The following is a 17,001-nucleotide window of genomic DNA, read 5'->3' as shown; positions in this document are numbered from 1 at the left end:
CATTAACAACCATGGCAAAATACATTTTTCAATGAGTATTAGGAAGAGTTACAACTGATATTTCATATTTTGCTAGATTTAAATTTTAGGCCAAATTTTTCAGAAACGACTTCCAAGTATCAAAACTAAACTCACAGAGCGGAGAGTACAGATCTGTAGGCTGGTTCTGTGATGAGGGCAAATTTTGGCAGCACGTTTGGTGCACGGACTTTGGTGTAGCCCCATATGCATAAGCACAGTGCACAAACCAGCAGAAAGTTAGAATGCACTTGGGCTTTGGTGCCACTGTGATTCCTTGGTGTATGTCTGTGTGTGATGTTACTCCTAGGGTGATATGTATTTATGTGGGTATTGCAACTCTCTGAGACTGTGTGTGTATGGGAGTGTGTGTGTGTGTGTGTGTGTGATGGCTACCCAGATGTTTTACTGGGCTCCAGCAGCATTGCCATCAGGCCTCATGGAGAGAGAGCTACTGGTACATGATGAGCAGGTGTGTCTGGGTGGAACAGAAAAACAGCTTAATCAAACTGGATAATGACGGGGGAAAGAAGCGGGAGATGTGATGATTCTTTTTTTTGGGGGGGGGGGGGGGCACTTGACAGGAATGAGGACCGTTCTGGGGTGCTGGGGACATTATTAGCAGTGGAGCAGCGTTTAATTAGAACAGCACTACCTATGTGTTAACACCTCTCAGTGCGGCTCCCCGCTTGTCCATCGGCTCACTTTCCCTATCAGCGAGGGGTCCTCACAGGGAATACTTAATGAATCTGCAGCATACACACACCGTCTGATTTAGACCCAATTAAGTGACAAGAATGCATGACACACGCATGGCAGGGAAACAGAAAGACGTGATTATGCAGCGAGAGGATGGAGGATGCCTGCGGGTCACTCTCACCTCTATCTGGCACAGTTCACATTGGAAACCTGACACCAGACCTGATACATCGAGCACAGAGCCACAACAGAAAGACAGACTCACTTCCTTTCACTCTGAGCTCCATTCACAGCAATGCAAAAGTGTAATAAATAGTTCAAATTTGGGCTGTGCATTCTTATTCCCCATATGTACTTCTGAGATACAGACCATAAACCTCTGACCAATTCAGCAGTAGAAAAAATGCCTGTCTTTGTAATGAAGTCACTATGATGAAAAATGGAGTGGAGATCCTCACAATCCTCACAAACACATACACACAGGTGTTACATCTGGGGAAGAGAGAATCATCAAAAGGAGAAGAACAATATGACTGAATCTCCATTCATCCACTCAGAGCAGACTGAGAAGCGAAGGGGACCCCATAATGTCCAAGTACCGCAAGAGGAGTTTTGGGAAAAGGGGATGGATGTGGGGACTGAGAAAAAGGAGGGACACTAGCCCTGTCTCAAATATGACATAGTGACACTTTGCCATTATTATTTCCAGATGCTGGAGAAAAATGGTTCCCTGTCTCTAATAAAGCCTCTGTTACAGACAGGGCTGTCAGCAGAGGAAATGGTGGAAGAGGACAGCAGAAAGAAACAACCCTGGGAAAGAAGGGGAAAAAAAAGGCTTTGAGGGCGAAGTGACAGGTTAGACCTCCTCTGACAGGACCGCATCCATCACAGCCCCCCTGAGCTGTTGTCCAGCAGACACAGACCACACTGACGCTCAGGATAATGGAAACCCATTAATGGAGGCTGAGGAGGGACATGGCGAGAGGGTGAAACTCACCTGCGATGGTGTTGAGGAACATGAGGTACTCAAAGTTAGAGATCTCGCGCCTCTGCCAGCGTTGGGTCATATTGGAGGACTTGAAGAGCTGCCGCGGTGTGGCCAACGAGATCCGCCTAGAAAACCACACACATACACACATGCACAGACAAATATACATGCAGGCCCACACACACACACAACACACATACACACACAAACACACACTTTAGCGCTTCAGGAACCCAGCAACGTACCAGTCATGAGCCTCACAGCTCCGATACATTAGTGTTGGGGAGGTTACAGTACACCAGCATAGGACTCAGTTATTAATAATACTTAATTTGGCACAAAGAAATAGAAAGAGACCAGAAAGACAAGCAGGTAAATATCCACAAACACTCATAAGCAAGCATGCATGGCGTGCATTTGCTTTACACCTCTACAAATTCTGTAGATTCTCTGGGTTCTCAATGAAAACGTTGCCAATGTAGAGACATGGTGACACTCTTAACAAATGACCTCAGTGTTTCTTCTGTAACACTTGAGAAAAGAAATTGGTCCTGTGAGAAGCACTGTACCTACATCTCCCACAGCCATCACAACACAACCATAAAGCTGGGGAGGCTTGAATATGTGTATATATTATGTGATTGCGTGCATTTGCCTGCACCGGTACTGTTCTATACTCTTCTTGCATGGGTATTAGTCTTTCAGGAATCATATTGGTTTCAGCACGGTCAGTGGCTACACACACCACTGAGGTTCAAAACATCAGTACAGACTGCTTCTCCTCTGCAGGTTTCATCTACAGGGAAATGCAAGTGCACCACACTCACATATGACTTCACAATGAGAAATTCTAATTGAAATCCTCATGCCCTATGATCTTATTTGTATACTTCATGACTTTCAACAGTGTTAAAATCTGCATGGAATCCATAAATAACTGAAGCAGAAACAGTGACCTGTGCTTAACCGAAAGGCCCTACCTGGCTTGCGGCAGACCATAGCTAGTGCCGACACCAACCCGCGGTAAACTGTAGACCACCTTTTTCACAGTAGCCTGGTCAGGGAAGTTGAACATGACTGAAGCTGAAGGAGGAAGTGACATCACAAGAAGTGAAAACACAACAGCGGTACATCAATAACCCGACCGAGAAACTCAGACAGTAATGTGAGCTGCAGCGAAGACGCGTGAAACAGTTGAACTTACTTCTGTTGGCCATGAAGACCTCCAGGCCAGTGTTCTGCAAGAGGTAACGTCTGGAGAAGACTGCCCGGATTTCACTGAACATCCACTTCCCATGCAGGCCTTCAGAGTAAGCCAAGACCTGAGGGACACGGGACACCACTCTCATTGACTGTGCATTGGAAAGCAGTGCCATCACTGCAACTCAGGTATGCAAATGTTTACCTTTCTAATGAAACACTAACATTAGCTTTGGCAATACTTAGTAATGCAACTGCTGTTCATAAGGCATTTTGAACTCAGCTACATCTGAATTTTCAATTGGTACTGAACAGGACATGAATGTACTGTGAGATGCATACACAATATTTTTCATGACAGACTACAGAAAGGAGGCATAACATAAATAATAAATCTAAACAACTACTGTTAAGCCAGCTCCTTGGGTCCATTTGTCTAGGCAAAACATTTGGCACTTCTCTGATTTTAAAACAGGAACAGTTCTCAGAGAAAGAGGAAGAAAAAAGTGTTTAAAGTCTTTAAAAAAAAAAAAAGTTCTGGGACACAGCCGGCAATGACGCAATCCACCCTACCGAGAACTCCTGTTACACACAGTTGATTTTACACTATGTGGACGAGCCTGTCCAACTCTATATTCTGACCATCCATGACACTCTCCACAGACACCTTCTGTGACACATACACACACACACACACACACACCTCAGGACCACAAATAAATCAATTACTAGCACCAATATAGCAGAAAATAGATGTAGTATCGCCAGGGAGCTGCTCTCTTCCGACAACCGAGAGAAGTAAAGTGAATCTGAGGGTTGATCCCTGGGTCTAGCTTCTGCTTTCTTCCCATTCTCCTTCTCTACCTCTCCATGCCCCTTCCTCTTACTCTCCTACCTCCTCCTCCTCTTCCCTCCATAACAGCCAAGGTTCTCCTGGCATTGACAGCCTGCTTTCTCCTCATAATAACACTCAGCAGTCCTTCTCCATAATGCCGAGCAGGCCTCTTGGGACAATGCCTTTGTTGCTGTGTCTCAGGAGCAAAGAGCACGGCTTGACACGCCTTGAGGCACGGCCATCATTTACTTGCCTCTGCCACGCTGCCCAGTAAGGACAGCTCAGTGATTGGGAGAGAGACAGGCAGCTACAGGCATTACGGGCATAAACACGACAACACAACGGACAGGGCCTCATGGGAAGAACTGGCAATCAAGAAAATAAATGCACTTTAATCGCTACCAAGAGAGCAGAGCAGGAAAATACAGGCTAGTCAAAGGTACTACCACAAAATGATGCCATGACTGCTATGGCCAACATGCTATGGCAATGGCTAACATACTTTTTGTTGCATATTCATTTTAACAAATCGGAGGATTATAATGGAGTAAAACAGCAACACAAAGGGGACATGCTGAAAATATGTACCGGAAATCCATTTCCATCTGAGCTCTGCAATGTTAGTATGGAATGAACTTTGAGCTTGATGTGGCCCTGAGTGCTGAGAAGCCAGGAGTGACTCTTTCAGCAGCTGTCCACTGCGCAAGCTGTTTTCAACACCACTGACGCATCTGGATCCCCAAACAGAACCGGGATGCATTTCTGATGATCACATTAATATCCCTAGTGCTGTTTTTTTTTCCACCCAGATGTATCATATTACCAGTCAGAATACCAAAAATACAGGAAAAAAATGAATAAAAAAAACAGCAGAATATGAGTAACACAGAAAAAATAATAAACCAAGATTCCAACTCATTCTGTTCATTTTATCTGATGCATTTTGATCACACAGAATACTAAATAAAATGTTTTGGAATGATGCATATTTAAATACTGAAAATAAAAATAATCAAACTGAAGAAAGACATCAGGGTCCCATGATGTACAATGAGAAAAATGCTTTGATGCAATAAAGACTAATAAAGAGTGCTTGGTTAAGAGGGGAATTCAGCATTGTATTATGCTGATATATCATATATTGTACTTCATCCATAGAAAATTATTTATTCCGATCATCATCCTTCTCAGCACAGCTTGCGCCTGCATTCTGAAGTGACTACAGTCAAGGCCAGATGACAGAGAGCTCAAAAAGGATCTTTTTTTTCCAAACAGCACAGATAACAAATTTGTCAAAGCGCTGATTTAAACCAACAAGCTTCCAACACCCCCCACCCTCACGTACACACCCCAAGAGCTGGTCCTTTGACAAAGCGCAGCCCTCAATTTTTTCAGGCCCAGCCGTAAGACATGTCATTTAATGAGCCTGTCAGCCGAGCCTGTCCACGACCTGTCAGAGGTGTCAGGGGTGTGACAGGCGCTGTGCGGATGTCCGCCCCTCGTCAAAGGCAGACCTGGCAGCTGCAGACTTCAGCCCCTGACTAATCACTCTGCCAGGAGGGGACGCGGGCGCATGCTCTGCCCCTGTACTGTTGACACTGGAGCTGGCATTTGGGGGGAGGGGGAGTGCAGGGAGGGGGGAGAGGTGGCCACCCAGCCCCAGTCCAGACTTTCGCTTTTTAGGTGACTCGGAGTTGCTGTCATTAAGAGGGCCAGCGACACAAGCTCACCTGCTCATGACATTTGGGAACGTCGACCCACACAAATGTCAGTTTCATTTTCTCTTCTTTTGTGCCCCCTCTTTCCATCCCACAGACTGGGTGACAAACACGAGGGGGAGGAGTGGTTGGAGGTGAAACCTGTGTTTAGGTCTGGGTTTCACACATCAGAACTCCTACACTACAGCAATGGGGTGAAGAAAAACAACACTGATAGCTCTGCAACCAGACTTACTCCTACAGAACATCCATGTTTTAATTGCTACAACGTGAACCTGATGAGAATGCTATTAAAAGGCCTCATGGTGGATTACAAATCACTTTAACAATCTTACATGAGGAGTACCAAGATAAATGCTGAGTTGACAGAGCTGAGGAAAGACCTGAAGTAAACAATCCTACACCTAACCCAACTCTGAGGACCAACTTTGTGGGAGCCTTCCTCTGACTCCCACAAAGGGGAGCATCTAACTGGCCTCCTAACTTCTACATTTTGTCTCTTTGGTCAGAGGATGAGCAGGAGGAAGTGGAGCACACAAGGACAGAAGTGGAGAGAACGAGAAAGTGGCCCAGATGAGCAGCAAGGGCTTCGCTTGTCTTTCACTAATCTATTTTCTGTCGCTTTGTTTTGGTTCTCCCCTGTACATGAGGGTAATAATGACACCCTCATCCACTACCCCTCTATCCCTTTAGATCACATTAAATTGTTTAATAATATGCTACAGATTCATCTTCCGTCCCTCTGCATAATTTTTCCTGTCACTGAAAGCATATCATCCGGAAAACTCCATCCCCGCCCCCATTTCCCTGAACGTTCTTTGAGGATTATCACAGGTGACAAAGCCACACTGGTAAAGAACACTGGAATCAACCTGACTTATTTGTCAAAGGTAAAAGCACAACAAGGCATCCATGCATACAATGGAAAAAGTAAAACAGTTTCTTCTTAGCAAGTCAGAATGGGAGCGCTTGTGCACATACACTAATAAGGCTGTTCTGTGATTGGCTAACCAATCCAACCAAAGGTCAGTATGAAAAAATGATCATCTAGTTATTAAGTTCAAGTGGATCGTTTCTTCTCTTGCACTTGTACAATTTTGATCATTTAACCACCATTTATATCATGTCACATAAGAATAAGCGGCAGTGTAGCACAGTATTAAGGAGCAGGGCAAACAACCGAAAGGTTGCTGGTTGAATTCCCCACTGAAGCTCTGGTGTTGTACCCTTGGGCAAGGAACTTAATCCAGAAGTGCCTTAGTAAATATCCAGCTGTATAAATGGACAATGTGTAAAAACTGTAACCCTTGTAAGTTGCTCTGGATAAGACCATCTGCTAAATGACAATGTAATGTAATGAATGCCTATCCTCGTTTTATATGTACACTGTTCAGTGGTGTTAACTGGAGAAAGATGTTATAACTGACATGACAGTTGTGGGAGGCTCACTGGTTTTCAGCGCCATCCAGACTCCTGTAAATGGAACACACCACAACTCCAGTCCCCCAGCTTGAGGCTGGAAAAGAACAAGAGGAAGACTGGATTGTGAAAGAGGGAGCCATCATTCATTATTCCCCTTTCCTTTGTGAGGAGGTGAGGAGGAGAGAGATGCAGTGAGCGAGTGGGCCTCAGGGGGGAATAGGGGGGTCTCTCTCCAGAGGGACTTGGGGCCTTCGTGCTGCCAAACCTTGACAGCCCTTGACAAGCCGCTCAGAGGGCTGTAATTTGACTAATTGCGCCGGACCAGAGCGCACTGATGCAAGCTGTTCTCCCCAGAGCCAGTGACCCGCTGAGCAGCTCCTGATAGCAACCCCCCCATCCCGAAAGAAGATGGGGGAGAGTTCTGGGATAAAGATCTGGGAGAGAGTTGCAGGATAGAGTTCTCACTTTCCTACACAACGGTCCTGCCAAAATCCCTAGTCCCTTCCAGTGCTCCAAGCGCATACCTCTGCAACTCACTCTCTCTGCTTCCTGCTTGTCCCAGCTAATCAGGAAATGTGTGTATCATGCTCAGTCGAAGCAACGGGCCTGCGACACATCATCTCCTCCAGGCTGCTTTGGACCAACCCAAGACCCAAGACTAAAGACCTGAGATCAGGGGGATTCTCTGATGACAGATGTGATCCCTCGCCTTCCTCGGTCTCAGGAAACAATGCAGCCATGGTCCAAAACTTCCGTGAATGCAGAAAGCCCACAGCAGGACTGATTTCTCATACTCACTTCTCAATGGAAAAAACTTGAATGAAATTATTCAAGAATAATGCCATCCATTATTCCATTCTCTTTGAAAATCCCATAATACACACACACACACACACATACAGTACATACATACATACATACATACTATATATATATTGAAATCTACTACTATACTGTAAAGGTGTTTTGTGGGATTCAGTCTAAAATTCATAACAGAGGTAAAATGTAAAATGCATTCAAAGTAATTTCAAACTAGCTGGAATTCAGGAATGGTCATTAAGGGAAAAAGCCATACCCTCAAGATGTTTACTCAGAAAAGAACCTATTTCACATATCTGCAAGTGAATTTGCTAAGCTAATAGATGTATCACAGTAAACACCACATCATAAATGTATGGTGTAGCTGTCACCTGACAGCTCCTACAACTCCTATCAGCCATTTAATGCTTTATTGGTTTCTCAGGAACAAATGATGTAAAAATACTGGTTTGATAAACATTCATTTAATATTTAATAAATAATACCTCAGCGAAAAACACAAATGATGAGAGGGAAGACTGATGGATTTATTTTGTGTGTGTGCGTGTGTGTGTGCGTGCTTGTGTGAGTGTGAAAGAGAGACTGCACGCCTGCTTAAATAAAGCTTATCTCTTCTTTGTACTGCATCAAAATACATCATAAAAAGAGCAGCTACTCTTTCTGCACCTCTGGCATTTAAACCATTGAGTAGATACACTGTAACAAGAGCATGCTTATGGCCCTGTTTCACCAAACATTCAGGCAGAAATTCTGGAGGACAAGAGAAGAAGGCGAGCCATTATTGTACCAAAGTCACATCCAATTAACAGTGATGGACAATTTGGGCTTTTCTTCTCTGGAGCTTTTCATTATAGATTTAACCTTGAAAACCTTGGAAAATCCACCTATGAAGTGTCATAACCAATAACCACTCCTGCTAGGTCGATACTATCCTCTTTGAATTATTTAGATTTAGCAATTTAATCACAAATATTTATGGTAAATGGCAGTTTGATGCCTTGTATCTGTGAAAGGACTGCTAAAACCGGATCAATCTTTTCTCAGTTATCACTTATTTCCTTTATTGTTTAATGAGATCTCTCTGACTGCTCTGTCCTCACTCACTCTTCTCGATACACCCTCATTCTATTTTCAACCTAAATTTACCCCAGAAGCTACTTTGGAAGAAAAAATTCAGTAATACTTGAGATTAGTATTGAGATTATGTGAGATAAAATCACAACAGAGAACACTCAGCTCTAAATGCTTTCTCTGGGAGACTTTCTGAAGAAGCTGGACTCAGGTCATTTGAGGATAAGAGGGGTAGCTAAAAGCAGATCAGCTGATCAGCCCTGGGCCAATGAGAATAATATATATGGCCATAACACATCTTTGCTTTTAAAATATAGGTAGGAGAAAATAAAAAAAAAATGTTCATCACAACAAAGAATTTTGTAACAACAATTATGGTAATGCATAATCAAGATGGGGGAGACGAAGGGGAGGCAGGGAATTAATAGCAGGAAGGTGTACAACCGAGAATAATTATGCAACCTGAAATGAGTTCATCGCCCAAAGGCAAAAGGAGAGAAAAGGAGAAAGGGAGGAAAAGAGTGTGGGCTCGCTTGACAGAAAAGAATAGAAAATAGAGAATCGGAAAAGCCTTACATGTGTAAATTAGGGGGAAAAAAGAAAGTAGATGAGAAGGGTACGGCCAAATGGGATATGGGGGGGAGAAGGAGCTGAGCAATAGTCACTGGCAGGGAGATTTGGTCAGCAAGTGGTAACTTCCCCTCTCCCATTCGGTCACCATTACGTCAATGTGTCTTCTTTTTAAATTTGTATTTTATTGTATTTATTGTATATTATTTTTCTATACCCAATGTCGTGTGCCTTATTTGTATTGTGTTTATATAAATGTTCCACAGTGCGCTGTTGTTGCAGACCACCCACAATTTCGTTGTACCCCCACCGTGCAATGACAATAAAGTCTATTCTGATTCTGATTCTGATTCTGCTTAACCCATCACATTACCATCGCTGTGTCCAGATTCCTGCTCTGGCGATGGCAAGCCAACCTTAACTGCTTATCATCCTTTATTTACTAACTGAGCCACAGGGACATCACAGGCACCAGCACCATAGTAAATCTGTTTGATTTCCTGCCTGTCAGGAGACAAAACATCCGCTCATTCTCTCCTTTGTGTTTCTTTTGATGTGGTCTCCCCCCTTTCTTCTACTGCCAAAACACAACCCACTAGAGGCGGCTTCGCCTTCACCTTCTCTGTGTTTCTCTTACTCTACTGTCTAAAACACCCCATAGAAGGGGATAACCTCCCATGGCATAGGGTCAATCTGGCATAGGACACTGTAGAAAAACAGATTTTCTGTTGTCCTGCAGTACATCTTCATAATGAGAGACAGTTACTGACTGAGTTACACGGCCCCACAAGACCTCATCAGAAGCCACAGCACATTCCCAGAGCCTCTACTTATATAGATGGTGTGAACAAGACAGTTCCTGAGAGACACCCCATCCTTCTGCAGGAGTGACTGAGGATCCTCCTCTGACCACCCTGACCCCCTAAACCCCTCATCTCTGTCTTTGTCTCTGACTTCTGTCTCTGTCCCTTGCTCTTCCTCTCTCCTCTGATAGTCTGGAGAACTGATAGGCCCCTCTGGTTTTCAGGGGACTGTGAGCGGAGCAGGAGGCAGATGTGGTCCCCTTCTGCTCTCCTCACTGCCTGCAACAAGAACCATTCCGCTATTATTGATGGGGACCCGTGACTAATCAACAGAAACACACTGTCTTTGTGTGTGATTTGCATGCTTCCTTTGTTTTGCATACGCCAATATGCACACGCGTAAAGACACACACATACACGCGCACAAATACATGCACACATACACATACACATACACACACACACACACACACACACAAATGCACATACATACACATACATACACACAAACACACTCACAGGCGTGCACAGACACACGCTCACACCTCTGTCTATTGGCATGATGAAGTACACAGAAAATGGCCCTGTGGACACGTGGCCTCCGTGTGGCAGTGCCAGCAGGGGCGGGTGACCATAGCTGTAGCTGCCATGTGGGCCGCTGTCACAAGCTAGACAGCAGCGCTGTCTGACAAGAAAGACAGTGCCAGCAACTGACAGTGTAACAATACTTCACGAAAACAGGAAAGGGGGGGGCTTCTAATGTCACGTACAACATTACGCTCTCACAATTTGCACGATTTCAACTGAAAATAAAACACAGAATTATTCACACAGATGCATTTGCATTTGATGTACATTCAGGACTAACCAAGTTACCTAACCAAGGGTGTATCATTTACTGAAAGTACGTGTAACTGATGTTTATAAGAGACCGTGTCAAACTGAAGACACACATATACCCACAGACCCACACACATGCGTACACACACATTATCGATTATCCCCTCTAAACAGTAGAAATCGGTGGTCGAACAAGGCGGGCTCCTTGCCTTCATTAATGGACATCACCTCAATATCCCGGAGTCGATTCATGATTGTCAGCTGTGTGAGGTCCACAATGGGACATCCCGCTGATGGACTCCCACCACAAATCGGCAAGTCCATAAAACCACTGACACCGTCGCCGCCCTCTCCCACACAGACCACCAGATGACACAGATGGGGCAGAAACAAACAAAAAAGGCCGCCCTCTTTGTTGCATGAACGGCTTTTGAAAGGGGTCCTGCTTTGCACAAATTGGGGAAATCTGGGCACGGGATGTACAGGGCTGGTAACTGCGCCCACTTCACAGTGAGTGAAATGAGGTTTATGGCTTTCTACAACAATCCCAATTTCTAACAAGACAATGAACCAAATCATAATCAGCGTCATGATTTTTTTTTACACATCTATCTGCAAATAGGTATCAGTTAAGTGATGTATTAACTAAATTAAGAAAAAATTAAGTATATCAGGAAAAAGTATCAAAGTTATGAAGAGTATTTTTTTAGTTTGTTTTTGTTTTTTTCTGCAGTGTACAACTGTTAAATCTTTAAAATCCTCTTGCTAAAGGACTTGCTATTTTCAAATGAATATTTCATAAAAAATTGTACATGACTTTTTAATAGTTTTAAGAGTCTGGTTGTGGCTGAAAATGTCATACGAAAGACAAATGGCAGAACACCACAGTGATTTTACTGTAATAAATATTACTGACATAGAACGTTAAATGAAATGCTTCACTATCAGTTTACGCAAATATCATAGCTGGAGGTGACAGGGAGACTGACATCTAAACTGCACTCCCAAAGCGACATGCTCAGCTGTGGCTTCTCACACAAGAAACATCTAAAAACACTCAGAGTACCCTTCTCCATGTGTCTGCATTTCCCTAGTTAAGTGGAGCAGAGTGTAACCTATCTCTCGTTTGCCTCTCTCCCCCACCCCACCATACCCTCTCCGTCGACCTGCTCTGCAATATGCATAGAGACATTTGTCATCATTAGCCCTCGCCATGACAGTTGCCACCCGGCACCTAAGATCTCAAAGAGGCTGGCAATTATGAAGCCTTCAGCCTTCATTCGGGAAATGGAGCTGAATTTCGGCACAGGCTTTGAGGCCCACCCCCCACTCAGCCCATAGAGGATCATTTGGTTTTAACTTTTTTTGGTTTCATGCTTGCTTTTAATCCCCAGTACTTTCAGAAGATTTGTCTGGTAATTGTTTATTCCACCCTGGCTGATGGGGAAATCTCTGGTGGAGTCTCATTGGGGTCAGCAAGAAAATGATTGCGCTCTCAACTGTTAGACATGAGTAGTCCTTCACACATTAAGATTAATTACCAGGCGTGTTGGGACTTTCTTCTTCTGGCTAAGTGTTTCATTTCTTCAGTTTGAATAATAAAAGTCAGTGAATCAAAAATGTACGAAATATTGCAAAAAATACTCAATAACCCAAGAGGGGGGTTCATCTTTCACTGAAGAAGAAACACAGCAATGTGAAAATAATAGCCAGCCCTGACTACATTTTCCAGCCCAACATTTTGTTCAACATTGTCATTTTAGGGAGACAATGAAGCATTTAAACCAGGTCTGATAAAGAGTGAAGGAAAGTAGGGCAATGTGCTTCTACACAACCTCGCTACTCGCTCAAGACACACAGAAGTCTTATACAGAAGCATCCACCTGGCATCCACCTCTGAATTTTTAAATAATCTTTTTTTTTTTACAGGCAAAACCACAAAATTAAATATTAACGTAAGCTTCGTGCAGCTGCATACAGTCATTCATCAAGAAAGCTGACAAGCGATCCACAATGTCTCAACACACAAAATGAAGCGTGGAAGCGTCTTTTGTCTGATCTGCTTTCTTTAGGTTCTTGGAGTAAGCACATATGTGGCTTTTGCCTGCTGCACTGACCACTTTGAGGGCCACAGAGGCCCCTAGCTTTGTTACAAGTGGTGGGGAGGGGCACTAACAGAGCATGAGGGGGGGGGGGGGGTGTTATGGACAGGACAAAGAAAAGTTAGGTCTGTACTACAAACAGAGGCCATATTGCTTGAAAAAGTAAACCCGATTTAAACACTGAATGCACCAGGTTTTCATAAATCTATATATATAAATCTGTATATACTTGGTATGTCCATAGAGGTTCATTTTCATAATAACTATGACATTTTAAGGGAAAGATTAGATTACTGTGAACATCAAATTAGATGTAAATATGAAATGGTAACTGTAAGAACAGCTACAGACCAGCTTGTGCTGATCTTCAGGGCCTTTAAGCACATAGTTATATGTGAGTGAGTCTTAGGACTGAAACCAATACTTTGGCCTAATAACTACCCAAGCACCCTCAGCAGGTTGCTTTTTGAAGACTACCATTAATCCATTAAGAAAACCTGCCAACAGACAACCATCCCAGAAAGGAGAGGCAGTAAAATAACACTCAATTTATCATTGAATAATAGGATCAACAGTGAGGAAGGGCAACCATTAACTAATTAACATGTTTCCTTCATTGTAAAATCCCGAAAATTAGAACTATATTATTATAATGCTGCTCTTTCTGTACAGGGCCGCTGGGTTCCTGTCAATAACATCCTCACTGAGGCAAATTAAGCTTTTGGGAGATAATTTAATCAACTAACATTTTAATATTCTCTTATTCTCATTTCCATATTGTCTTCCCTCAGCGCAGTTTCAAATCGATTAAAGCCCACAGCAATGTGCCTTCAAGGATGAGGAAAAGAAGAAGAGGAAGAAATATAATCACAACAATAATTACAGACATTATTATCATTAATATTAGTAATGGATTCCTCACAGTACAGACCAATGGAGCTTGGGGTCTTGACTGTGCTCTATCCTTAACTAACAGCAATCTGAGCATAAGGAACCCCATGCTGCCCTGCTTCAAGACAAACGCATCACTCCTTGTACTCAGGTTCAGCTGCTAAATGTGAGGCATCAAATAGCAGAGGATTACAGGTGTCTCTACAGAACTACCTAATCGTTTTAGTGAACTGTATATTGCCTACTCTGCCAAAAGAACTGATATTGTTTCCTGTAAAAAAAAAAAAAAAAAAAAAAAAAAAAACTTAAAATGTACATTCTATAACAAGTGAAAAATGAATACTGGATTACAAAGTAAAATATAACACTACTGGACTTGTGAAAATGATTAGATCTGCTGTTTTAACTGTAGAAAGTCTGGCATGCAGAGATAAAAAAAAATTTCAGCAGTGCAGGTAGTTAATCTGTACAGGGTATTGTTTTAAAAACTGTGACATGAACACAACACTGCAACAATACATGAGTTGTTTGATTGCTTAGTTGCATTTTAACTCTCCTGACATTAGCATCAGCCTTACAAGAAAAGAAAAGAGAAAGGAAAAACTGGAACGCAACAGGGAGGCATGCTCTGCTCATAAAGAGCCCTTACATAGGGCCATGCTCCCCTGGTCACATGCTCATCCGAAATAAGAGGATGTGGTAAGTCATTGTATTGATTTACACAATCATGAGTGCATGGCACTGGTTCAGGAATAGGCCGCACGGCAGTCCGGGCCTCACGTACCACTCATACGCGGAGGAGACCAGCCCGGAGAACGAGAGAGAACCCAGAGAGCAGGGAACTGAGGCAGATTTAGCAGGGACTCTGTCCCAGAGGCTAGTTCCTGGATTTCGTGACCCGCCTGGAAGAGGCAAAAAGATGGAGGGGGCGGCTGGGGCGAGCCACCGGCCCGCTGCATTGGATTAAGAGGGGAACGCGCTGAAAGGCGCCCCAAGCTCTCGGCAAGGGGATGGCGAGGGGAGGGGAGGAAGAAACCAACGCCCTCCCGCACAGTGGGGTGGCACACACTGCCCGTCTGAGAGAGCCGCTGGGCTCCAGAGCGAGTCTGGCTCCAATAAAGACCAGGGTCAGGCTGCCTGAGCCAGGCTGGCCTGCAAAATGAATATCATTTTTGCTTCTACACTCAGACACACGGAAGCCCGTTCTCAATTTCAGTGAGGTTTACAGTAGGGAAACAATTCATGAAACCATGTATGGCAGGGCAAACAACCAGGGCAAAAAGTGTGATTTCAAGGGGACCGCAAACGCCACACCTGGATCTTCAATATGGATCTGTCAAAACTACAGAACAGGATGAGCGATGTTTGATGACAATTAAGTGGAGTAGAGTACCCATTTAGATAATTTTTTTGTAAATCAATATATTATTGATTTCTTCAGGAGCAAGGTCAATCCCCCCCCAAAAAAAAACCCTCACAGAAAACAGGCTCCGAGAAGCCCTGTTTATAATTACTGACAGTCTGGTCGAACGCTCAACCAGTATCTTTACCGCTCATGTGATAGCAGGGGGAAGATATCCATTAGTGTTGGAAAGATGAAACCGATGAGGCAGGCCAGACACACTAGAGAAAACATAAAAGAAGTTACCCAGCCAGCAGGCCTCATCTCGTCTCTCTCTCCCTCTCTCTAACACACACACACACCACCACACACACACATATTTCACACACATCCCTAACACTATCCCATTCACCCGCCTCTGGCATCACCATGTTCCCTCTAAACAGAAAGCGATATGATAATGATATGAGAACAAAATGAGAATAACTGCACACCGCATTTCAAAAAATAACTGCTTGTGTTCACGTGAATAACCTGATACACGGACCATTGTTTTATTAAAGCTGCTTCAGTCCTTGGCAGCAGTGCATTACAATGGAAGCCAAAGAGTTTGAGACGATAAAATGCTTCCACTTGATTGGCCTTGGCATTGTCCTTGTGCTGGGAATCTCACAAATCTCACACTCCAAAGTACTGTATCACCAACAGCTTAAAAGCAATGTACACATGTGCTGTACTCTGTTTCATTGTATGCATTCTGTACCAAACTACAGTATTTTATAAAGCTCTCAGAATGCATATTTGATTTTGTTAAATAGTTTTCAGTTTGAATACTGTGAACTTACATTATGAGACTGTGAACTTACATTATCAGACAACACTGAGGTGGTTGACTGCGCTGTTATGGTTGGTAAATGTACAAATCATTCAACATTGTGGGGAATTGATAATACAGAAAAAGAGGCTAAAATAAAAGCTTGAAAATCAATTTCTATTCATTTCCCAGAGCACTTGCATTTGCTCAAGTAATAAAATTAATATTACCAGGTAATAAAAGTCCCTACCATGAAATGGCTGCTATTATGAGCTTCTATTATGTGCACATGTGCAAAACACATTTAGGAATATTAAAAATACTTCAACCTTAGTCATTGAATAACTGAATAACTAAGATTTTTCCCCACTTAACTGTCATTCAAGATATTATATTTTAAATTGTAGTACATGCTTATTTTCCAAAAATAACAAACAATAAATCATGAAAACATATTGTTAAACATTTTTATTATTTCCATCCAAATAGATTGTTTTTAAAACTGATAGTCTGTCATACACATTTCTTTATATCAGTGAGAATTGAAATTCCACGTTGAAAATACTAGGACGGTGAATAAAGCCTAACTGTCAAGTACCTCGCAACTTTTTTGGAGGAGGCTGTGGTCTTCTATAGTTCTACTTACATTAATAATATATCCAAATCACGATCATGTTATTAGACTCTAATTTACAAGTGCATCGTCAATACAAATTACTATGAAAAACATAATGTATTCGTACCAGCTATGGGAGTATCCTTCTATAGCTACGAACAAATACAGATGAGACATGACCATGCAGCCGACAGTAAAATAACTGGCACTTTTAGATCCGGGGTCTGGAAAAAAATGAGCGAAATTCGTGATA

General features: G+C 43.0%; 1 protein-coding gene across 9 annotated transcripts in view; it reads right to left on the bottom strand.

The window, feature by feature from the left end:
* nbeaa (neurobeachin a) overlaps positions 1–17,001 on the bottom strand; it is a 210,281-nt gene that overhangs the window by 23,999 nt on the left and 169,281 nt on the right. For all 9 annotated transcript variants that reach the window (XM_036523380.1, XM_036523381.1, XM_036523384.1 and 6 more), the window contains 3 exons: positions 2,910–3,027; positions 2,686–2,788; positions 1,715–1,830 (listed from right to left, as the gene is read on the bottom strand). In XM_036523380.1, coding sequence (XP_036379273.1) covers positions 1,715–1,830; positions 2,686–2,788; positions 2,910–3,027 — 337 coding nt within the window. The remainder of the gene's footprint in view (positions 1–1,714; positions 1,831–2,685; positions 2,789–2,909; positions 3,028–17,001) is intronic.

The sequence above is a fragment of the Megalops cyprinoides genome, chromosome 3, assembly GCF_013368585.1.
Source record: "Megalops cyprinoides isolate fMegCyp1 chromosome 3, fMegCyp1.pri, whole genome shotgun sequence".
Classification (NCBI taxonomy): Eukaryota; Metazoa; Chordata; class Actinopteri; order Elopiformes; family Megalopidae; genus Megalops; species Megalops cyprinoides.
Note: the sequence above shows the minus strand (reverse complement) of the source record. Positions and strands in the feature narration are given on the sequence as shown.